Source organism: Elaeis guineensis, chromosome 2 (genome assembly GCF_000442705.2).
Source record: "Elaeis guineensis isolate ETL-2024a chromosome 2, EG11, whole genome shotgun sequence".
NCBI lineage: Eukaryota > Viridiplantae > Streptophyta > Magnoliopsida > Arecales > Arecaceae > Elaeis > Elaeis guineensis.
In genome coordinates, this window is record NC_025994.2 from 115927073 (window position 1) to 115950819 (window position 23747).

General features: G+C 38.6%; 2 protein-coding genes and 1 pseudogene across 3 annotated transcripts; 2 read left to right on the forward strand and 1 right to left on the reverse strand.

Moving 5' to 3' along the window:
* Positions 1–1305: 1305 nt before the first annotated feature.
* Positions 1306–7251, forward strand: LOC105040543 (B3 domain-containing protein Os01g0723500-like; annotated as a pseudogene).
* Positions 7252–10995: 3744 nt separating this feature from the next.
* LOC105040560 (pseudo histidine-containing phosphotransfer protein 5) lies at positions 10996–16503 on the forward strand. 2 transcript variants are annotated; one of them, XM_010917135.4, is made up of 6 exons: positions 11015–12022; positions 13449–13579; positions 13683–13751; positions 15433–15504; positions 16133–16205; positions 16299–16503. In XM_010917135.4, the coding sequence occupies exons 1-6, from the start codon at positions 11963–11965 to the stop codon at positions 16347–16349; spliced, it is 456 nt and encodes a 151-aa protein (XP_010915437.1). In that variant the 5' UTR covers positions 11015–11962; the 3' UTR covers positions 16350–16503. The 2 variants fall into 2 exon arrangements, with proteins under 2 accessions (XP_010915447.1, XP_010915437.1); XM_010917145.4 differs by lacking the exon at positions 15433–15504 and having other exon boundaries at positions 10996–12022.
* LOC105040552 (putative ABC transporter B family member 8) lies at positions 16485–23531 on the reverse strand. Its single transcript, XM_010917122.4, has 9 exons — positions 23189–23531; positions 23019–23073; positions 22735–22913; positions 20100–20557; positions 19438–19978; positions 19058–19237; positions 17662–18942; positions 17162–17577; positions 16485–17065 (listed from the first exon to the last, which is right to left on the reverse strand). The coding sequence occupies exons 1-9, from the start codon at positions 23432–23434 to the stop codon at positions 16714–16716; spliced, it is 3708 nt and encodes a 1235-aa protein (XP_010915424.3). The 5' UTR covers positions 23435–23531; the 3' UTR covers positions 16485–16713.
* Between the last annotated feature and the right edge of the window lie 216 nt (positions 23532–23747).

Sequence of the window (23747 nt, forward strand, 5' to 3'; positions counted from 1 at the left end):
AGTTTTTTGATTTGGCTAACTACTATCACAAATTCGTGGCTGGTTATTCCAAGAAGGCTGCCCCATTGATAGGTTTATTGAAGAAGGATCAGTCATGAATCTGGATTGAAAGGTGTCAAGAGGCCCACTATAAAAATCATCCTATATGATAAATATTTAGTAGTTACAATATAAATTTCTCCCATGCTAATGCAAAGTGGACGATGTACTCTGCGGATTTTCACAATAAATAAATGGACTGATACGACCCTCCACGTGTTCAGGCTTCTCTCTCAACAAAGGAGGGAAACAAGAAGCGTGCAAGATTGAAATGGGAGAGATTCATGAAGTTACATAAATAATACAATTTTTTTTTTCAGATGATGGAATACCGCCATTGTTTTTTTTTGTTTGAAAAAAAAAATTGAAGGGAAGGCTATACCCATTTTATTAAAAGCTCCGATCCCTTCCTCTCTTCACATCTTCGCACAATCCCTCCCTATCATCCATTCTCCTCTCTGTGGGCGCTATAGATAAGGTTCCTCTTTCTATATCCCCTATGTCTTGATTCATTGATCTCTTTCCATGCCCTCCTTAATCGCGCTCGATCAAATTCCTAATTCTTCCCTTCGCGATCTTCGTCGCCTCTGCTCGCTCGCGATCCGGGGAAATTCGTCGATTGGACTATGGTTGGGGCTCTGCGCTTTCGTCTTTTGAATTCTTGCGGTTTTCTTGTTGTTTGGTTGGGGGTTAGGGTTTGGGATAGAATCGATGCGGCGGATGGGGATGAAGTGGAGTACTCCTTCGATGCGGTGGGGGAGGTGGAGTACTCCTTCGATGCGGCGGAGGGAGGCGAGCGATGATGAGGACGGGGACGGGTCGGACGGGGGAGGGACCCAACGCTGGTGATTGGATCCGATGGCGAGTCGGATGGTCAGGTTCGAAGATGATGAGGAATTCGGGGCGGAGGAAGATAGTAATAATTAATAAAGTAATAATTAATAATAAAGTAATAATTAAGTAATACAATTTCTTTCTAACTATCAATTATTCCTATCTTAAATCCCAATATTTCATTTAAGTATCTTCTTTCTATGCTATGATTTCGTGGATTCTGCCCTAGATCTGGATACACATTTCCATTTCTGTTCCCCAAAATTCGATCTTAGATTCACCAGATTTTTGTCGAGGTTCAATACACTTTTTCTTTTTTCTTTCCTTCCTATCCTCCTCCTATCCTAAAGAACTGAAAAAAAAAGGAAGGGGCGAAATTTTAGTCACGTCACGTAGAATTGTATCCCTAATTTTCTTCATTTCTTCGAGTTGGAATTTGAGGCCGAGGAAGAAGTGGAGGAAGAACCCGAAGAGGAAGGAGTGGAACTTGAAGAGATGACTGGTGAAGAGGCAGGGCATCATGGTTCTGTAGGGAAGGAAGGCTGAAATCCCTGCAGAGGGGCAGCTGCCGGCGGAGCCTGCTGGAGATGGCCGGAGATCGGGTGGGGAACCAATGGCATGTCGGAGCAAGAATCAAGAATCTAGTGGGCAATGCACAAATTGCAGATGCCAATAAGACACTGTAATCTTCGATGCAGATGGTGGATAATTTTCGAGCTTCACAGTCTGGTTCATTGTTGAGAGGGAAAATGGTTGTTGAGCTGGTTGCTCGTGATAGCTTGATGATTCTCTCCAACCAGTTGCTCGCAGAACTATGGCTAGTTCTCCATTGCGGTCTTCCACATTTTCTTTATCGAGTACCGCCATTAATGCCTCTTATCATGCGCATTTTATGTGCCTAATGCTAGTGCTCTTTAATAAGTAATAATATGATAACAGGAGAACAGGATACATGTTGCATGGTAACATTTGCTACCCTGGTGAAATTGCTGCCAACTTGTCGATCATCAACACACGCATGCTGATGTTTGGTAAAGAAACTAACAATCAACAGCCTGTAATTTAGGGGAAACTTGTCAGCGACTGGAGCCATCTGATGTCAATGTAAGTGCAATTCATGCAGGTAACACGACAATATTGTTACCTAGGTTGCCTAGCATCATGATGCTACCATCTGTGTTGCATCTAAGTCTCATCCTCATTGAATGCTACTCAGTGGGAGCTACAACTCATTGAACTCATTTTGAAGTTAGAAGGCTCCGACAATTGAGATGTGTCTCCTAATATATAAGATGTCAATTATAAATCCATTTCTTGGGCATGATTTTGGTCTGCTGTGATAAGGACACTGCAGCCTTTGAGAATCATCTTTGACATCATGTGTTCAGTGATGCATTGAGAAGTTATTGTGGAGCAAAATGTGAATCTCAAAGTCTGCTGCGTTGCAGGTGGGCCCTAGCAGAAATTTAGTTTCCTGTTCACCGTGCACATAAACTGCATGCACCTAAATGTTGGTGAAAACATGTTGACAATCATAAGAAACACATGCTAAGTTGGCAGAATGGCAGTAATTTCATGCAATAGCACTTCATGATGTTACCTGCACAGCAGGAGTCAAATATTAATGTGAATAAATGTTTCAACTTGCCAGGGATTGAGCTTCTTTCTGGAAGAGCATTATGAAGGTTTGTCATCATAGCCTTGCTCTTTATACATCATTGTGACAGTGGCATTAATGGGACCATTTGTTTTAAAATATTCTGTTTAACCTATACTATATATTTATATTTTCAAAATAATATCATATTCCAACTATTAATAATTTTTAATTATTTTATAATTTTATTGAGGGGCAACAACTCAATAATTTTTATATATGAGCAAATTATTCTGAATAAATTTCATGCATTAATGTGTTGAAGTAGATAGACAACATGAGAAATGCAGCTATGTAGAAGTGAATCGAGATGTGTAATACTGTCTTGATATGTTTAGTAAAACTAAATCATAATGAGATCTGCTTTATTTAAAAGTTTTTCGATTGCATCAACTGTGATATTGGTAAATAGCCAGACATTCAAATTCATGGCAAATTCTGAGAAGTGTTATGGAGGTCTTGTAATTGCATGTGCATGCCTGGGAGCAGATGCATAATATGCATGCTCCTTTTATCTTGAAGTGCATGTGGATGGATATTTATTAATGAATCCACCCTCAACTCCTATCCTTAAATCACTCATCCTTGGTTTAGATAGAACTATAGAACAATTATATTTATTGAAAGTTATGACAATATGATGTATTTGTCAATTTTGCTATATTCATTTATTTCTTCACCCCTGTAGAGGATCCTGCAAAACTTCTTGAAACATATCTCTATGAAGCCATCTAGAAGAGTGACCCTTCAGGGTCCCAGTGGAAGCAAAGGGTATGTCCAACTAGGCAAAATGGTTAAAGGCACATTCCCGACTGCTGGATGGCCAGAGTTTGTCAAAGACCACTCATTAAAGGAGCATGAATTCCTGTTTCCAATCTGATGGAATCATGCACTTCACTATTTTCATTTTTGATACAACTGCATGTGAGAGAGAAGTTGTGTTCACAGTAAGACCTCATAGAACTTCCACACCCAGCAATCGGAGGAAAGAAAGGGGTTACCACCAAGGATTTCCTTGGATGCTCGCTACTATGTTAAGAATGAAGCAAGTGAAAGTGAGTTGACTGACCTTCCAAGTGACAATCATGCACCCAATCAGTTACAAGTTCACTATTCTAATACAATCGAATGTAAATGCAAGCATTATTTTTGATCTGGTTTATATGTATACAACAAACCATAGCTACATTTGCGTGTGGGAGAAAAAAGGATTCTATTGGTGTGCATATAATTGCTAGGATATGGTTGTGGATGCATCGGCAATACCACAAAATTCTCTTTGAAATTGATGAATTTGTTTTTAGAATGAACACAAGTATTAAAAGGATTATTTGTCACTACATTAATAATTGCACACGTAGAACTGTTTCCTGAAACAGTTGAATTTTTTTTTGGATGCAGCAGTTGAAATAATTTGACATCCATCATTGTGAAATTTTTCTATACTTTAGCCATTTCTGTTTTGATATGACATTTATTTTAGCGCAAGTTTTTGGTAGCAAGTTGTGAACATGTATTTTGAGTGGATTGACTTGATTAAGAATAAAAATAACAGTATGAAGCATTTTTTTCCTTTCACAAGTGTGGGCAGAAATGAAAATATTCCTTTCAGCTTCTATAAAAATCCCTATTAGATTGTAACAGAAACCAGGATTTGCAATGGATGTGGTAGTTGGACTGAAAGGAGATCAATAGTTGAATAATTTTATTGTCTTTAATGTTCAAGTTGACAAAGCCAATGGGAGGAAGCATGAGTTTGTGATGTAGGAAGCAGCTCCATACCAGTGTTTTGTTTTGATGTTTATATTTTCCATAAGGTCAAAACCTAAACCTGAACCTCAGTCTTTATTTTTGAACACAAAGCTTAGTTTTGAAACCTCTCAAAAAGCAGAATTTTCCCAATGAATGAGGCACGATCAAGTTAAGTAAACCTCAATCCAAAATTTCAGAAAGAAGATATACCGGCATGCTGAATAAATCCAGCAAACTAGATCATTACTTATCACCTGATATCTTGCCTTTCTGTTTTGAGCCTTCATTATGTGCTTGAGATGACAGATGCTCAAGCATCAAGCACAGTTTCCTTTGTTTTGTAGCCTCTAGCAGTGCTACTTTTAGTTCTATCCCTCTAACTTCATTCCTTCCCCTTTTGAGATAAGGCGCCATTAATCATTTCAACAAAAGGATAAAAGAATTAGCAACCATGTCAAATATTTTGAAAAGCACAACTACTACCAAGGATTCAAGTCCTAGGGACTTTAGGATGGGCTACCTTCCCAAGCTTTGTGACAAGAGCTTCCAAGGATCCCTTTGGCACATTCCATGACATTCCCTTGGTGTCAGGATGGGGTAGGATAGTGGCGTATCCCATTCCATGGAAAAACTGGGATGGCCCCATCTCGTGAGACTTGACTCATTGACCACCAGTCCATAGCCTTGTTTGCCACCCCCCTGATGCTACTAATCCACTTTAACCTCCGCAAGTGTACTACTCTCATCTTATGATTATGCTACTCAGGTCCCGACATTCTAATTTACAAACTAAAGGTAGTTTAGTACCTTCTGTATATTCTTCTATTAATTGTAAATGTGATCTTTTGAAGTTCTATGCCCTTTACAAGTAAACTTTTGGAATTGCTGAGGCCCTTATACTTGTGTGTATTATCGGGAAATTGTTTATGGAGACTAGGTTGGCATGCCTTAGCCTTGGGAAAAAATGACTATAACAAGCTATGAGAAGTTATCTTTCTGCCTCTGAGGCTGCATCCTTTAGGTTTTTGCATGTTAGGCATATAGAGATGGGGGGGTCAGGTCCACATGCAAGACCAAGTCACAATGCATAACGGTTAATTTCCTTTCAAGATGAAGATCATAAGTTCTGGAAAAAGGGTTGCCTTTTGTTAAAGCATCTAAGTAGATAAAGCATATAGAATAAGTAGTTATACAGTAATAAGCCGTATCTTGAAAATAAGAATAAATCAACAAAAGCTGCAAACTTGCTCATGTATGGAGTGACAAAAGGTTCCAAGACTATAAATAGCTCCAATGAGAAATTTAAATCTGAAATTAATTGAAAATCAAGAGATGGAGCCCTTAAGTTTGTTCTTCACATGTTCCATTAGTAGTGTATTTCCTAGGAAGCATGATTCCTCTGTTTGAACAAAATGAAGATGCCAAAGTGGTAACAACTCTGCTGCACCTAACAGTTCTTTAATGCATGAAATAAGATGGCCATGACTTTGTAGCAATGTATCCAAGAAATGATACCTCTGTCATTGAATAGAATCAAGGGGCAAGGGCCGTTTCGCATTAGCAACAATGAATCTTCACATTACTATCTCTGCTTATAGTTTTAATTGGGATTTGAAGCACATAATATAATTTTAAAAGTGCTAATTTTGCTTTGTAGTTAGATCCAAACTCACATTGTAAGAAATTAAGAATTATGTTATGATGATACAGGAAGATGCATGTCACCTCGTATACCTTGCTGGGATGTCAAACTTAAAACAGAAGATAGTGTCCTCCCAATTTGTATGATTGGTCCATCCACCAGACAATATAAATGCTATGCCTCGAGAAGACAACATGTGACAACAGAAGAAGACCAAAAGAAAGGGAAGCTGCCAACTCTTTCACCTCTATATTCCCTTATATGATTATGCGCATGACAGCAATGAATGTTTACAGGCCATATATGCTGGCGAGTCATATACATTTTACTCTACATATGTATTAAAAATAAATGAGCACATATTTTGCATGAATGCAGGCTGTTGCCCTGTACTAAATCTATTTTCACTCAAGGGCAGGTGTTGTTTAGGGCTTAACCTTCCATTATAGACTTATAGTACATATATCTTATGTTCTTATTCTGTTCTCAGAATATGGGACATTTACTTTTCAATATTTCCAGTTGACGGGTCAGGTGCCTTTAGATAAATTTTGTTTGCTTGTCTTCCTTTTATTTTCCATGCCGTACTCTCCTCCTTTCAACTAGCATGGCACAGCGTTCTCTGTTTGTACTTATTTTTCACTATGTTTAATTTTCCTCAACACTATCGAAGGAAAGCTGTTGGAAGCATTGCTGTAATATCGGATTCATGACTTCATGTCACGTTTAAAAAAAAAAAAATTGGCTTGTCTAATTGACTGCTTCCCTGTACAATGTTGTGGCAGTTAAGAATTCCAAGAACATTGATTTTGATTTGTTATTAACTAAATGCAGTGCTTCCCTATTTGGTTTTCACATGCAGATCTTTCTTGTAGAAGAACTGATGTGGTCCTCCCGAGACCAAACTGGGAAGGCTTGGTTGGTGGTTTGCATTCCAAGCTCAAGGGACCTTTTATCTGGAGGTTGGTCTGCGTTCACACGTGTCAACAACCTGGAGGAAGGAGATTATTGTGTTTTCGAGCTTGTGGGTCCAGTTGAAATGCATGTCCACATTTTCAGGGTGGCTGTGGAGATCACTACTTTGATTAGGATGCCAGGGATGCAGAAGATGTGTTAGCTTCATGGAGCTTGTCCACTATGGATGAAATATAACGAGTCAATGTAGGAAAGGATGAAGAAAATTATCATTTGATATGTATTCTCTAGCATCTTTCCTCACAAGTTGCTTCTTTGGTTGGACATGCTTGCATATATTACCAACTCAAGCTTAATGTAACCAGTATCCTTGCCTTTGATCCCCATGTTAATGTTCATGCTGATTTTTTTCCCCTGTTGTGAAAGCCTTTAAAAGGTGATATTGCACTATGGATTTGCATTGGTGTCTTATTACATTAAAAAAACCTTTAAAACAACATGGTTGAATTTAGATGTGAATATGAATTAAACATTTCATAATTCCTGATTCATATTCATAATCTATTCTCTAATTGGAGCTTATTTAGATTTTATTGATCGAATGGATATGATTCAGATCAATCCTTCCTTTTATGGATAGCCCCAGCTGAAATTTTTGCCTTTTCCCTCTTTTTTCTTATCCAAATTCGCCATTCAGGTCTATCTATCCAGGTGGGATTCTCCTGTCAACATGGGGAATCGCAGTCATCAAACCAATCATTGGATGCATTTAACAACTTTTGCTCCTTTTCAGCAAAGGTGTGGCTAGGTCCATGCAATCACCAAAACTGAGAATCATTGGTAGAAAGCTACTGGAAATCCTTTTCTCCTTCCTACCTGGCAATGGTTGAGGCATGAAGGGAGCATCTCTTGTGCCTATGCTCATTCAGCTCTCTTTCCTTTTTATGTTTTCTTAACTCTTGCACTTGGAGTTGGGGAATAAAGGGAGCATCTTTTATGCCTATTCTCATTCTATTGTCTTTCTTGTCAATGTTTTTAGCCATGTTCTTGGACTTGGGGGCGTAGCATGGACCACTGTTTTTATTGCTGAGGTTCACATTTCCCTTTTTAATCTGTTGATTTTTTTACTTGTGTGTGATTGCCTCAGATAATATTCTTTCCAAACTTGCCAAAAGAAGGGATGCTTTTTTCACTGTCTTGACAAAATATGCCTATTTAACACATGGGATAGGAAGCTGCAGTACATTTGAAGACAGATTTTTTTAATTAAATCTGCATGGCTGTTGACGATGTTAAGGTAACCAGTAGTCTATGCTTCAGAATCAAGTAAATTGTCTATTGGGGGTCAAAATTAAGATTGAGTGGATGAATAAATCATATAAAACATGAGGGTGTACTATTGGAACATAGTTTGCTTCATGTCATGTTCATTTTTTAGCACAATCTTCGTGGATGGATTACAAATGACCTTTGATGATGATTGATTTGGTTGAATAACAACATCCAACATGTACACAGCATAGTTCATCTAGCTTTAATAAATTTCATTCTCATCGATAAAGTTAGAAGATATCATTGGTTACTTAAGAGTTTGAAGTGCTGATTTGGATCAATACCCCTTGACATTGTTTGAAGATCTTGTGTGCCAAAAACTTTTGTATCAAGGTTAAGAAATGCTGGTTAAGCCATTATTCAAATTTAGGTTTCTGTGGAGTTCCGGAATAGAACTTACTTAGGGAATGCTATTTTCTGTTGAAGAAAAATGGAATTTTGTAACTTAATTCTTTCTATAAAAAGGGAATTTTGTGAGAAACAAGGAGTTGCGTAAGCCGTTATATTTAATGTGGGCAGCTTCTCATCCAAAGCAATCTGAAGGCGAAATACCAAATTCATGAATAGGATAAAATTTCTAGAGCTATCAGATTTAAAGAGAAGATTATGACCGAAGATTTTTTGGCTGCTAAGTCAATGAAAGCAAAAGGGATAAATTAGAAAACTTAGTAACTGATTAAAAAATCTGTGGGGAAAAAAGATGGTTTGAGAATAAAACTCTGACTGTCTTAGGTTCTTATTTCATCAGAAATTAACCTAGAGGCTGAGAGAACTCTGTCTGGATGATATACCATAATTTTGCTCAAAACACTTTTGCAAGCTGGTTAAGAATGGTTGCCCTGATTTATTGAACTGCTACAAGATATTGTCTCTCAAGAGGATCAAATTTGACATCATCATACCTTAGTTAAAAAAAGAAGGTTCTGGCAGGATTGGTGACTTTTAGTGTACATGTTAATTTGAAGCACAAGATCATATTTAGAGTCCTTACCACTAGACCATGTGGCAACTATGAGCTGATGACTATAAATCTTTTTCTTCTCAAGGGAATAAATATAGTAGACTGTGTGATATCAGGAGATCTGCTATAGTTGTGATGCTAGTTAAGGACAATAGCTGGTATAAAGGGAGTTTGAGAGGGCACATAGTAAAGTTGACTTTCATTTCTCATTTTCAGAATAATGCCTTTAGATCCAATACAAGTGCATTTTCTGGATGATATTTCAGCCAAATATCCATGGTTATGAAGTACATCAATTGGTCTATTCTAGAGCAATAGAATCTGGCAGCTCGAGTTTCAATATCATGTTTCTTTTTTCTACAATGAGATATTACTTAAATAACTAATTGGAATGACAATCATTATCAATGAAATTGCAGATACTCTTATTATTTGTCAGTTTGAGGCGAAAAATTTAAGGCTTCTTAAACTAAACCTATGTAGAAAAAGATGTTCCTGTTATTAAAGGTGTGAAACTTAAAATCATTCAACTGATGATCACATAATGGGAGACAATCTGTCCAGGAAAACATCTCTCCTTCTTAAACTACCTCTAGTGCGATTTATGAAATTGATGTAGTGAAATGAACTTCTGATTTCTGAAGGAGGAAAGAGAAGAAAAGGAGAGTATATTTCTCTGTGATTTAGAGAAGTATAATGAGTACATCTAATTGCTCTCATAAAGTCTATGACTACCTTTTGAAATTGGAAATCTGAGAGACAAAATTTTTTATCTCTTCATAAGGGGTTAATGTGGCTGTTTGTAGAGGATAAGATTTGCTAAGAAATTTCAAAGGCAATACATTCGCAGCAGGAAGTTAATAATATAGGCTTCTTGACAAAATCTGATAGATTTACGCATTTTGTAAATGATTTCACAGGTGGGTGTTGTCTAGATTCTGATATTGATTCTTCGCATTTATTTCTTTTCTTATATTACTTGATATTCTACAGTTTTTGAGTACCGACTTGCAAAAATAGCTGATGTCTTGCCGATCCTGATATTTCATGCTCGAAAGTTATCAGTTCTCAAGTTTGTAATTGATCAGATAAATATATTGTAGATGATTGAAAATTGGCAATAGGAAATAGGATAATGGACATGGTATTATATCTGAGGTATTGGATCCTACAGCGACTTTCTTGAGGGAGGGGATGGTTTAGATTCTAACTTAGCTCTTTTTGATGCAAGAGGTGGAAATAGTTCTGAACAAACTGAAAGTGACATAGAATTGGCCTTTACCTTGAGATCTTATCTTTTCAATCTTTTTCTCTTTAGGTAAAAATATTTCCTGAAAAGCTTAGGAAAGAGATCTAGGTGCAGCAAGTGTTCTTTTGGAGCATGAAAGATGAGGATTCCATTTGGGGTGGGTTTAAATCTTATTTTGACTGCAATCAGTTATCTTTCAAGAGCAAGTTCACTGAAAGATAGCTTTCCTTCATTCTGTGAGAAGATTTAGTAGCTTTGTATGTTTGTATGAGACTAATCTTATGAATACTGCACTCCTGTCTGAAAGGTTGAAATTGATAATATGGTTCATCTGGGAGCAAAACAGAGACTGCAGCTCATGTCAGGGTTAAGTAAATAATTCTAGTTTCCCCCCTTCAATTGTCAGAGTTTGCTCTCGATGTAAGAGCCGCTAATTCATCTGTTGAAAACTCCTGCTTCATTGCTTCCTAGCTTTGTGAAACACAGTGTGTTTGATATTTCTACTTGCCTTGACTGAGAGAGTGAAGACTATTCCAGAATATATATATTTTTGAGATTCAAGCTTTATGAGCATACTTTTATGCCTAATATTCAAAATTTGAATGTACGAGAGTTTGAGTTTTTTTAGTTAGTTGAACGTCTCATTTGAGTGTCTGGACTTTCAGCTACTATCCAAAGTTAACCTTAAAAAAACAATGGAATTAAGTCTGTTTGTAACCTCTGACATGACATAGTTGTGGTTATAAATTGAACTAATAAATGCATCCTCCCTTTTCTATAATTTCATATTCATTGTTTCTGTCTCTAAAGCATATCTGAATAAAAATACTTGAAAGTGAGTTACCGGAGAAGAGTTTGTGTTCAACAACTAGGACAAAGAATGGTGACATATAAATTACTGGATTACATGAAGATTGTTGGTAAGCTGGTGAGAGTCATGCTCTAAAATTTGCATAAGGGCCTACAAGTGGGTCTAACCAACCCAAGCTAAACATTACCTTGTTTTGAACAACATAGGGTCAGACGAATTATGTCCATATCTGAATTTTTACACTCTTAAATGTCAATTAGGTCTAGGCCCGGTACCACTTAAACTCATCCGGACCTTAATTGATTGCATGTGGCCCTTTTTTGTCCCGGAATAACTAGGGATTCTTTTTTACGGCAGACACTCAGACCAAATTACAAGTTTGTTTGGGTGATAAGGAGAGAATCCTTTGCTGATTGAGTGCAATGCAATACTCCAACAAAGTGGACGTTAAGAGAATCTGCAAGCATATCAATCGCCATCCCAAAATGGATAGATATCTGCATACTCTGGCAACCAGATTGGCTGCATGAACGACATACCCACTTTTTTTTTTTATTTTTTTCTATTTCAGTGGCACGGAATATGAGAGTAGTATTGCTCGGATATGCTCTCCCTCTCTCTCTCTCTCTCTCACCCACCTTTTGTACAGGGCATGCCAACCTACCTTTCCTCTGCTATATAAAGGACGCCTATCTGAAGGGCTGGAAATCTCATCAGTCCATCTATCTTGCAACCCGACTCCATTCCCTCTCTCTCAGCGCAAGAACTAGATGGAGTATTCCAACTTGCGACGCCAGGCTGCTTATATGAAGAAGAGTCTCTTTGATCAGGTTGGTCTTCATTTAGCTCTAAATCTCTATAATGTGGCTAAAATCCAAGAGGAACAGATGTTGTCATGTATAATGTTTGTCTTCTTGGAAACATTGCCTCTACCCTTTTCCTTTATCCCAGTGTATATTGTCAGCCTTAGTCTCCTCAAAAAAAGAAAAGAAAAGAAAAAGACTGGCAGCCTTGGAAATTTCATACCGATTCAATGGTAGTTTGCTGAGTAAAGATACATGCATATATTGTATCTTATACTTGGTGACTACCTCAAACTGAAGCTGAGATAATTCAGATATTTGAGTGTGTACGTATGTGCTTCTCATATTAAGTATCTAATGCATGAAGACTAGTTGATCTAAAGATAGGCTCTTCTCAGAGTTGTTCAAGGTAACTTATACAGATTGAATATTTTCATTCGTCCTTATTCTTCTATATATTTTGAAAAGGATGAAGCTATTTTCTTGTATCAAATATCTTCTTCTTCTTAAACAGAGAAGCTCTCAACTCTAGGGTTTATGACTTAATTAAGAGAAGGAATCTAAATATTAGGGAAATCATAGATATTGTACCTTACGATTAACTCGAGACTTCTGTAGTTTTTATATAATTGTATGCGAAAGTATCTATGATATATTTTGAAGTGCATCCAGCCACATCCCATTTGTTTTTCAAACTGAAGAACATCAAAGTGGAAGATTTTTGTTGTGTAAGAATGCAGGCAAGCTTCCTATTGGAGTCTATCAAGCATTTTGGCTTTTTGTTTCTATTTTAATACAGAAGCTGTAATCTGATTGTCTGACTCTACCCCACCTTCCCTTCATATTATCTTTCATCTCCTGTATACGATTCTGCTTCTTTCTATAATAAAATCCAGGTGGCTCATTGCCTCCTACATCAAAAAAAAGAATGCAGGCGAGCATGTAATGCATTAATTGAGCACAACTGAGCAAACAATGACATCCTTGTATCTCTACTGCCCGAATGTATCATCATTGAGAACAGGATACCTGGGCACTGACATTGCTGCTGAACTGATATTTTTGCTACTTCTAAGTTCTCTTTCATTATTATATTCCTTTTTTTCAGTCAAGCCAATATATACGATTTTATAATGCATTTGTAACCCTTATAAAAAGGCATCATTGGCTTGTTATTTTGTACATGATGGTGTTTCCAAAGATGAAGAATGTTCTACATATTAAATATGATAAACATTAACGCAGATTTAAGCAAAACAAATATTTATTCATTATCTTTGAACAGCAGCCTCAGATTTCTATATCTCTGTCAATCTTATTTTCAGGAAGTGAAAATTCCTTGGATACAGTTATTTACAGTGTAACGATATGAATCTTGGAGTCGATGCATATGTAAGCAAAATCATTAGAGTATTGGCTTAGATGGAAACTTATAATTTAAAGTTTGTTGCAGGGATACTTGGATGAACAATTTTATCAGCTGGAGGAGTTACAGGATGATGTTAGCCCTAATTTTGTGGAAGAAGTTGTAACCTTGTTCTTCAGGGATTCAGCCAGACTGATCAGTAACATTGAGCAGGCTCTGTGAGTAATAAATACAATTCAGGAAAACAGTTGTAAGTCCCAATTAACACAGAGGTATATGTGAATATGTACCAAACAACCTTTATTTTATGTACTCGTGCAGGGATAAATGCCCCCAAGAATTCAGCAAGTTGAACGCATATGTGCATCAGTTAAAGGGTAGTAGTTCCAGGTATCGGTGAATGCTTGTATCTATTATAAACTTTACATACATACATACATACATAGATATATCCTCGTCAAGTAGTGCTTTGATTAGATAATATAGAAGATGCGTTTTATAGAATTCTTGTGAAGTCCCACTATCTTTTACCTTTCCAACCTGTCCAATATAACTAATTCGTTGCAAGTCTTTCTTACAAGAAACAAAAATGGTGGCTGCTAGGAAAGTCGCTGATGTGCTACTTGGGCAAGGGGATGTAGGTTCAATTCGGTTGATGTCAGCTATCTAGGATTGAGGTAGGCGCAGGGTAGGGAGTGGGAATAGCCCTTCCTGATCTTTTTTCTGTTTGTCTTGGACTTGCATATCCACCGAATGCACTAGCGTTCTTAATGGTCCCTGCGTATGTTTAACTTCACATTGTTTAGTTCTGGAATAGAACAGGAATAAGCTTTACATTCTGCCAAACAGGCTAAAATACTGGGAATAAAAGACTAATAGTACTGGTCAACCTCCTTGTTCGCTGTCCTCTTTTATCTCTCCTCCTAGAGTTATGGCAGTAATAAAGAAAAATAATTCCGTGTGACAACAAAAACGATAACTATTACTCTTCCACTTTTTCTTTTATTTTTGAACCATACCAGGCCTTGATTCGTACAGTTAAAGGTTTGAATAAGCTGTGACTAATTATCAGTACCAACTGATTTAGTTGGTAATGTTGCCTGGAGTTGTGACTAGTGACATAAGTTTGAGTCGAGTCCAAATATTCCACCTGCTTCTCTCAAAGAAAAAGGGGGAAGAAAAAGACAACGAGGATTAAACCTTTATCAAACGTCAATCTGCATCAGGATTCGCCAGGACTGACCTAAATTTTAGTCTTCCAAACCTTATCAACTTTACGAGTCCTTTTTGGCCCATCATGAGCTGGTTTGATTGGATAATGGACCATATGCATCTTGCTCAATTGAGGTACCACGCTGTCAGTGAGGTAGACCGTTTGTTTCAAGCAGGTTGGACCCATTGCTTAATGGGCCTACTAAAGCAGCTCACCCTTGGAATCCAAGGAAACAGCTCACCCTTGGAATCCAAAGAAGAGAAATTCTTTGCGCACTGCAAGCGGTGCGCACTATCCATGATGATTAACTCACGTATGGAGTTGAAGCATGGTGTATGAAAAAAATTTTTTTTTTTTTCGATTCTGTGCGTGAGACAATCACCATGGATGGTACATGCGGTTCTGCACAAAAAATTTTTCTAGAATCCAAACACCATGAATCTTGTGCCACTTGAATGTTTCATTGTGGATCCTTTTGGGGTCCACCGCATGAAAAAGCCTACCGTTGATTAAAATCAAGTTCTTTTTATTCCCTTCAAAATGGAATTTTGAAATACATGAAACCTTCAAAAGAAAATAAAGAAACTGGCATATCGCCTGTTCAAGGATTTTCAACGTATACACTTCTAAAAAGGTAATTGGTTGCCTATTGCCTCAGCAAAAGCGAAAATGTTGTGTACCGTTAACTCAAAATTGCTTGCGTCATATGTTGTTATGGATATGTTGATTTTTATCATTCAAAGCTTAAAGGGTGCATATAGGCAAAAGTCATTTTTGGAAAAAGAATGAAACATTTGGTGACTATGAGCAACTCGAGCTTTTGTGAACTAATTGATGATATGGATTGGTTTGTCGCAGCATTGGTGCTTCTAGGGTGAAGAATGAGTGCACATTGTTCAGACAGTATTGCGACGAAGAAAATCTTGAAGGGTCTCTTTCTCTCTCTCTCTCTCATCTAACTTTTTTCTTTTTTTTGGTAAAAACATCTTTTTCATTACCACTTAATTTGTCTTGTCTAATTGGAAGGTCCAATAATTGATTCTTGCTGCTAGTAGTGCAGTCTTATCTTTTTGAAGATTAGTAGTGGAAGTACATCAAAAGAAAATAAGATTAGTAGTGCAATCTTATCACTAGGTCATTCTGGCTTCAAGGTATTTTTCAGAGGAACCCTGGCCAAGAGATATTTACATGCAACTGGTTGTAACACTTTCAGCAAAGAAGAGAAAGTAACATGATAACGTTAGAAGGATAAGATTCTCTCCAAAAAAGAGGAGGCGGGGATGAGATTTTTATTTTTAAATATGCATGCATCTATGCATTATGCCTGCATGCATGCTTGCATGTATTCTAACGTTTACAAGGTGGGTCATGCGCTAATGGGGCCATGCGGGCGCATTTAGGTCAAACAGAAACAGCCAAATTTCAGATATCTAGTGTTAGTGACCTCCATTAGCTTCTATACTCCCTCAAAACCTCCAAACCGAATGCAACTTTGCATTACGATTATGTGTTACACATTCATCTGTCCACTTAGTTGTCCATATGCTAATGCATGCAGATGCCTGAAATCATTTCAAAAGATGAAGAGGGAGCATGCTGTTTTGAGGCAGAAGTTGGAGTCATATTTCCAGGTTCCCTCACAAACACTTTTAGCTTCATTACTTGACCTACTTTTATTTATGCAAACATCTTGACCTTTGTCGCTCTCCTGTACACTATTTCAGTTGTTAAGGCAAGTCGGTCCTGCGGAAAAAGCCACTCGCCCCAGCATGTAAGATGACATATTGCTATGGTATGCAGGAGTTCAGTGAGGTCTTAAGCACATATAGAAGTCTATTTCCAATGTAATATAATCTATGTTGTAATACCTTGAACTAGAAATATCAAGAGTTAGAAAACTTGTATTAGATGAAATTGTGATGGATTTGCAAGTTGATCCAGCATATGATTTCCTGCGTACAATTCTATTACATCCATAAATTTTGGAGACCCTCTTTGTTCTTGCACTAATTTAGTAGAATCGCAGCCTAGATCGCTGCAGTCTCATCAATGGAGACCATAGATGCAGATGGAAGATATACATATTCAGCAACTAGGAGTATTATCTAGTTACATCACACAGCTTCTAGTAAGATATGATCATGTTTGAAGAGTAGCTAGGTTGAAGAAAGCTCCCTTCTTGTTCATGAGATGCGCATAGTTTCCATGCTCCACCACCTTACCTTCTCCAATGAAAGCAATAGAGTCTACTTTCTTAATGGTGTTAAGGCGATGAGCCACCACGACGGTAGTCCTCCCGACCATGATTCTATCAAGAGCCTGCTGCACCACTCGCTCTGATTGCACATCAAGTGCACTTGTGGCTTCATCTAGTAGCAGTATGGTTGGGTTGCGAATGATTGCTCTAGCTATGGCTATCCTTTGCTTCTGCCCTCCTGATAATTGAACACCTCTGTCACCACAATCTGTGTTGTACCCTTCCTTCAGTGATCTGCACCAGAATACCTTGTAATTATGAGTGACTAAACTGATATCCTTCAAAACTATATTCATTTATCATGTTCTAATTCATAAAGACAACACTTACGATATGAAGTCATGTGCATTAGCTGCTCTTGCAGCGTCCACAATCTCATCCTCACCGGCTTCCGGCTTGCCAAAGGCGATATTGTCACGAATGCTGCCTGAGAAGATCACCGGCTCTTGGCTAACAAGTGCTGTGAATCCCCGGTACCAAACGATGTCCAAGTCCCTGACATCCATGCCATCTATCCTAACAATCCCTCTATCAACATCATAGAACCTTTGAATCAAGCCTATGATGGTTGACTTCCCGCACCCACTCCTACCAACTAGCCCAATGCTTGAGCCTGCCTTCACCTCCAAGCTGAATTCTCTAAGCACAAGACACTGTGGTCGGGTTGGGTATGCAAAATCCACCTTCTTCAGCTCAATCTTTCCTTGGATCCTCTGCAACTTAGTTCCCCCATTGCGATGATCCACCTGTGTCATCAAATGTAGCATGTTATTCTCTGAGCGACAATGACATGAGACACAAAGAAAGGACTGGATTTAGAGAGAACTTACATGGGAAGACCCTGGAATCAGGGACTGTCTATCTAACACTTCAAACACAGAAGCAACTGCAGTTGCTCCCTTCGCCAAGTCTGATGTCATGCTACAAGCCTCGGCTATCACCTTCCCTGTGCTTACCAGAATGAAGAATGTCTTGAAGACATCTCCTGCTGATATTTGACCAGATTGAGCCAATTTCCCTCCATACCAGAAGTCTAAAGCCCATGACATAAAAGAGAGACATGGAGAGCATCCCATCGCAAAGCCGGCGACCCAAGATTTCTTCCTTGCAACCCTCAGTGGCTCTTTCTGAGCTTCCTCGAAGAGCTGAAGAACCTTGCTTATGGACCCAAATGAAGTAACCATCCTGTGGTTGTACACTGCTTCGATCGCTAACTGAGTGCTACGATGCTGTGCCTTTGCCAAGTCTAGTGATACACTCGATAGCACAATCTTTTTAGCATAGTGGCATAGAATTGTCGCTGGCTGGATCGCTATCATGACCAGAGCGAGCTTCCAAGCCACTATCAAACCCATTGAAAAAGAGATCGCCACACCTGAAGCAGTCTGAACTAGCAGGGAAATTCTATCAGCAACCAATGTTTTGAGAAGAGAAGCCTCATTGCTTAGCCGAGAACACAATGCACCACTCGAATTAGACTCTTCATCGAACCATGCTGCCTCGAACGTTAGGATCTTCTCCAGCACTCGTAATCGGATTCTTCTTGTTAGATGCTCGCCCATGTATGCAAAATTGGAGTGTTGCAAGAGGTTGACGACTAGAGACAGCACCGAGAGGGAGGAGAATATTAAGGCATAGCGGCGGATGACCGCTTGCATCTCCTCATGGTCATGAAGGAAGAACGCTGCAATCATGCCACCAATGGAGATGGCGTAGATTGGTTGGATCGAACCAAAAACAATTGCCGAGAGGCTGCCCACTAGAGCTTGTTTCCACTCGGGCGCATTCATAGCAAGAAGCCTAGTGAAGGATGGAGAAGGATGGGAGATGGTAGGAGGCGCCTCTTCAGAGAAAGCTGATGCAAAGGACATCGGGCTGGCTTTTGTTAGGCTGAGGCGGCTCGCACTGCTCCTTGCAACCGAAGAAGGCCTGTAGGATTCTGGTTCTTGATCAATAGAGCTCGCTATCCTCTGTAATTTCACCAGTCTTGAGTAGTGACTATCATTTTGGCTGATCAATTCATCATGTGTACCGATCTCGACGATCATTCCACCATCAACCACTGCAATCTGATCGGCGTTTTTTATGGTTGAGAGCTTGTGAGCTACCACCTGAACAAATCACCGCAGTGAAGAGGTGAGCTGACTAGCCTATCAAATGGTGAGCTGCAGCAAGTCTCCTATTGCTCTTACATGTCAAAACTAGACAAGGGGAAGGTGGCTATACCAGTGTTGTTCGCCCCATGGAAGCTTGATCAAGGGCATTCTGTACTAACTTCTCTGATTCAGAATCGAGGGCACTCGTGGCTTCATCGAGGAGGAGAATTGCAGGATTCTTGATGATAGCTCTGGCGATGGCAATGCGCTGTTTCTGGCCCCCTGATAGAAGAGCCCCTCTCTCCCCAACCTGTGAACGAATGGTTACATAATGCTGTTCATGTCATCCCCATGAAAAGTATATACAAAATAGGACAAAGTAAATTTAATTATTGTTTAGGGCATTTTTGTCAGTTAAGACAGTCTTTTCAAATTAGACTGGTGATATAACTCCAAAATAACCGCGACCGTTGGACATTCAAATTGATAAGTTTACTGGAATACCCTTACCTTTGTATCATATCCCTCTGGAAGCTGCCTTATGAAGTTGTGAGCATTTGCTGTCATGGCTGCTGCATAGATCTCATCCATGGTGGCATCAGGCTTTCCAAACAAGATGTTCTCCTTGACCGATGTTCCGAAGAGTGCATGATCTTGGCTAACAAGCCCCATCTTCTGTCTGATCCATTTCAATTGCAGCCTCTTAATATCGACGCCATCGATCTTCACGACTCCCTCGTTCGCATCATAGAACCGCTGTACCAATGCAATGGCTGTGGACTTTCCACTCCCACTGGTGCCTACAAGAGCAACAGTCTGCCCTGCAGGGACCTCGAGGTTGAAGTTCTTTAGGACAAGTGAGTCGGGTCTTGATGGGTATGCAAATTGGACTGACTCAAATTTGATTTCTCCCTGAACGCAGTCCAATTTTATTCCCTTGGGATCTTCGGCATCGATCTGTGGCATACGATTGATTCTCTTGATAATCCGGGATGCAGCGACCGATGCCTCGGTGAAGTGCTTCAGCTCAGGGAGTGCCATTCCAAGGGATCTGCACCATGGGTGTGAGTATACACCAATCAAACATAGAAGAAACTAGCAAATTTAATCTAATATCTGTACAATTATATAAGCAATGCACTGGAAAAAGAAGCGGTAACAAGACGACATACAGGCCACCCATGACGAAGGAGATCCCTGACGCATAGATCCTTCCTCCACTCTCACCGTGGTACATAACCAATCTAGTCCCATACCAGGCGAGAAAAGCCCATATGGTGAAGGAGAGGCCGGTACACCCTACAGCTAGGCCTTTTGCAATGCCTTGTTTGATCCCCAGCTTCACAGTCCTATCCAAAATAGCACCATACCTCTCTATAATCCTTTTCTCTGCAGTGAAGGAATATATAGTTTTGATTGAGCTCAGGGCCTGCTCTACTATGGCATTTGCTTTGGCATAAGCTCCACGGGACTTGCGAGAGAGGCGGAGAAGATATTTGCCATAGATGAGGCCTGGGATTATCAGAAGCAAGACAAGTGGGAAGGCCACCAAGGAAAGTCTCCATGAGAAGTAGGTGGAGAATATGAGTCCAGAGATGAAGGCTGAAGAGTTCATCAGAAAGATAGGTACCTGTGGGAGGAGAAACGAAAAAAGAAATGTCAGGCGTTTCAACAAATTTTGGAGGAAAACATCTTGTTTAAAACCTAAGCGTATTACAACATTCAACATTTTTCCAAAGAAATTGGCATATATAATTTAATTTGTTCTTTGAAGGAAAATTTATTAATATGTATTCTAGTTGTCATATATATATATATATATATATATATATGGCTGCCCTGCAAAATATCCCATCATTTTTTTTTTTTTTTTGACAAATAGGGAGGCAATAACCGCCCAATTTTTTTGAAGGAACAGAGTATTACATACGCTATTTATAAATGGAAATGAAAGGTGTTAACCTGCCATTTAACAAAATAACAAGGATCTAAGGTATCAGCACAAATGCAAAGGGCATAGAAAAAGAAGAGGCATCCTAGATTTCTGCTTGATGAAGATCTACCACTATCCCAGATTATTTGCGGGATAGTGGTAGACTAGTATCTCTAACATTTTTCGTAGCTAATCATGGCAATCTAGCATCTTTGGTGGACACAAGTGCTTCAAAAAATGAAAGAAATACAAGGTCTTTTGAAGAATAGAGTACACAGAATCTGTTTTCCTAAGAAAAATCTTCTCATTCTTCTCTTTCTAGACCTCCCAACAAATTGCTGCAATTAATTTATCCCCACCCTCCTGGATGCTGGTTGAAATTTTTTAAATCTCCAGCTAGTCTATAAATCATAAAAATTCGATGGCCAACTTCTCAAATTTAATTGAATTTTGATTGCATTCCAAATGCTACGAGTGAAAGAGCATCTAGTGAGAGAAGAGATTGGAAATGTGTCATCGTTAATTTGATTAGTATAGAATATATTAGCCTAAACTTTATTCATATCAAAACAGGAAACATATCGAATATATTGGTGGTTCATATAAAGTGCATAAATGCCGTGATGAGTCTTGTGGATCTCCTAAAACTTAGATGTTGAAAGGTTTATTTAATTATTATTGTTTTAAGAGGACCCTGTTCTTTTATCTTTTCCAAGATTACTTTGTTCTCTCCTGATCAATGTTATCTAAAGGACATTCAAGAATATGATTCTAATAATTGATTCCGTGTTCAACTTCATAGCCAATTCGTATATTTTTCAAAGAATCATAGAGACAACGACTGGTGGCCCACTATAAGGTCAAGCCCGAATAATTCCCTTGTCGCAAAGATTTTTGACGTAGTTTAGATTCCACTTGTTTGGAACGTGTCGCCTTATAATCACCATGCTCTCTCAGTCGTAGTTACATAGGAGTTCACTGCCTTGAGATGTGCTAATGTCATGAGGGTTTGACCACCTTTCATTAGATGGGCCACAAGTAATCGGATTTCCTTGTAATTTAGATTTGACCAGAAAGACAAAAGGTTAGGCTATAATGCAAGGATTATTCATCAAGTGCATGCACAATTTTGATTATGACTTGAAATCATAATTTAACCTGTCTGTCTTATAGCTCTGTTTGCAAGATGAGCAAGAATGAGAGGACAATCTTCCTTCCAAGTATCTGGTCGTAGAAATTAAATTTAACAGAATAAAAGGTTAAAGAAAAAAGGTAAAGACTAAACTTTTCTGTAACAAATCTACTCAAAAACTGAAAGCATTCGGACAAGTGCCATCCATGATGGAGTCCCTTAGTAGAAAGGGAAGTAATTCCATCAACCTTCAGATTCTTAACGAAAAGGCTACACTAACTTTGCCCTACCTGAAGCTACTTTCTCTATAAACCTTTTTTTTTTTTTTTAAATGCAATACTTTTTATCCAAACAGATAGAAGAAGAAAATTACTTGCATCATTTGCCTTCAGTGAATTAATACTTTGATTAACATCATACGAATATGGTTAGACTTCATCCGACAATTTGTGAAGATGGATAAGAAGAATAAAACACCATTCTCGATGAATCATTTTATCATACATCAGTATCAAAGTTACCAAGATGGTGCTTTTTTCCCCTTCTTTTCCTGAGAAGAAGGTGATTAGGTCACCACCACTTCATTAATCATATGAAATGAGTAGCTAAGTTGATTCTGATGAGGAACAAATGACTTAGTCTAATATAGGTACATATTCTATACAACTATGGGAAAAATAAAATGATGATCTCCATCAAAAGCTTGCAGGTAACTTTGAATACACACAGGGTTGATAAATACCTTCTCACTTAGGACCTCCTGTATGAGTGCAGTATCCTTTGATATACTGCTAATGATCTCCGAAGTCGTTGCTTCTTGTGAATCAAAGAACCCAACTTCCTGTCTGAGAATAGCTTCCAAATATGTGTATCTAATTCTCAGCACCTGCCTCTCGCTTGTTCTACTCCAGCAATACCCTTCTGCAGTCACACACAACATTATTAGAATCACAGGCTAAAAGCTCATGCCACATAGTACCTTATAAAGTTGACAAGCTGTAAGGAAGTTTGGGCTATAAGAATTACCCATAAAGGCCACTACCAAGACTGCTAATCCTAGGTACACAAAGTAGAGACAGTACTGCAAAAGAAAGAAACAAATACATATTATAGATAGACAAAATTAACAAAAAATACTTCAGAGTTGGAGTAAACATGTAAGAAAACAACGAGAAGAAGGATTATAGTCAACTAACCTTTTCAACCTCGTGCATGAAACCTACTTGGCCTTGTTGAGCCTTGCCATAACCCAAGCTGTTCATGACATTGCTTGCAAAGAGAAGAAGGCAGTTAACAGCACACCCATCTCCAATAGATCCTATGGTGCCCAGCAACATTAGAACAACATCAACCCCATCGGCGAATCTAAACATCCCATGCATATATCTCTTCTTCGTCTTCCTACCCTCAGTGCCTGCTTCTCCCTCCTCCAGAGCATCCATCCTCCCAGTCTCCAATAATAGGAAGGAACACACAAGGAACTTGAGAGCACTGGGTCTATATTTATAGCCCCAGACCCAGGAAGGTTCTTGGCTGGTTTTAATGGACTGTTGGTGCCTCAAGTGGACTCTCCTCATGCTCATATAAAAAAAAGAAAGGCCGATATCATTAAATTAAAAGGTCCCTCTCTGTATTACCACCTTCTTGTCGTAACCTCAGCATGAGGTTGTTTGATCATTACTTTAATGGCTTGTGCGGGTTGCTTTCTTAATGTAAAGATACAAAGAGCCATTTGCAGTGCTTTCGATAAAGCTA

Excerpts from the sequence above, each read along its gene's own strand:
- LOC105040560 (XM_010917135.4), top strand. The coding sequence starts at position 11,963 with ATGGAGTATTCCAACTTGCGACGCCAGGCTGCTTATATGAAGAAGAGT. Across the intron at positions 13,580-13,682 it reads AGTAACATTGAGCAGGCTCT|GGATAAATGCCCCCAAGAAT; the intron begins GTGAGTAATAAA and ends GTACTCGTGCAG. Across the intron at positions 15,505-16,132 it reads GACGAAGAAAATCTTGAAGG|ATGCCTGAAATCATTTCAAA; the intron begins GTCTCTTTCTCT and ends TAATGCATGCAG.
- LOC105040552 (XM_010917122.4), bottom strand. The coding sequence starts at position 23,434 with ATGGATGCTCTGGAGGAGGGAGAAGCAGGCACTGAGGGTAGGAAGACG. Across the intron at positions 18,943-19,057 it reads CCATGGGGCGAACAACACTG|GTGGTAGCTCACAAGCTCTC; the intron begins GTATAGCCACCT and ends TGATTTGTTCAG. Across the intron at positions 17,578-17,661 it reads TGATTCCAGGGTCTTCCCAT|GTGGATCATCGCAATGGGGG; the intron begins GTAAGTTCTCTC and ends TTGATGACACAG.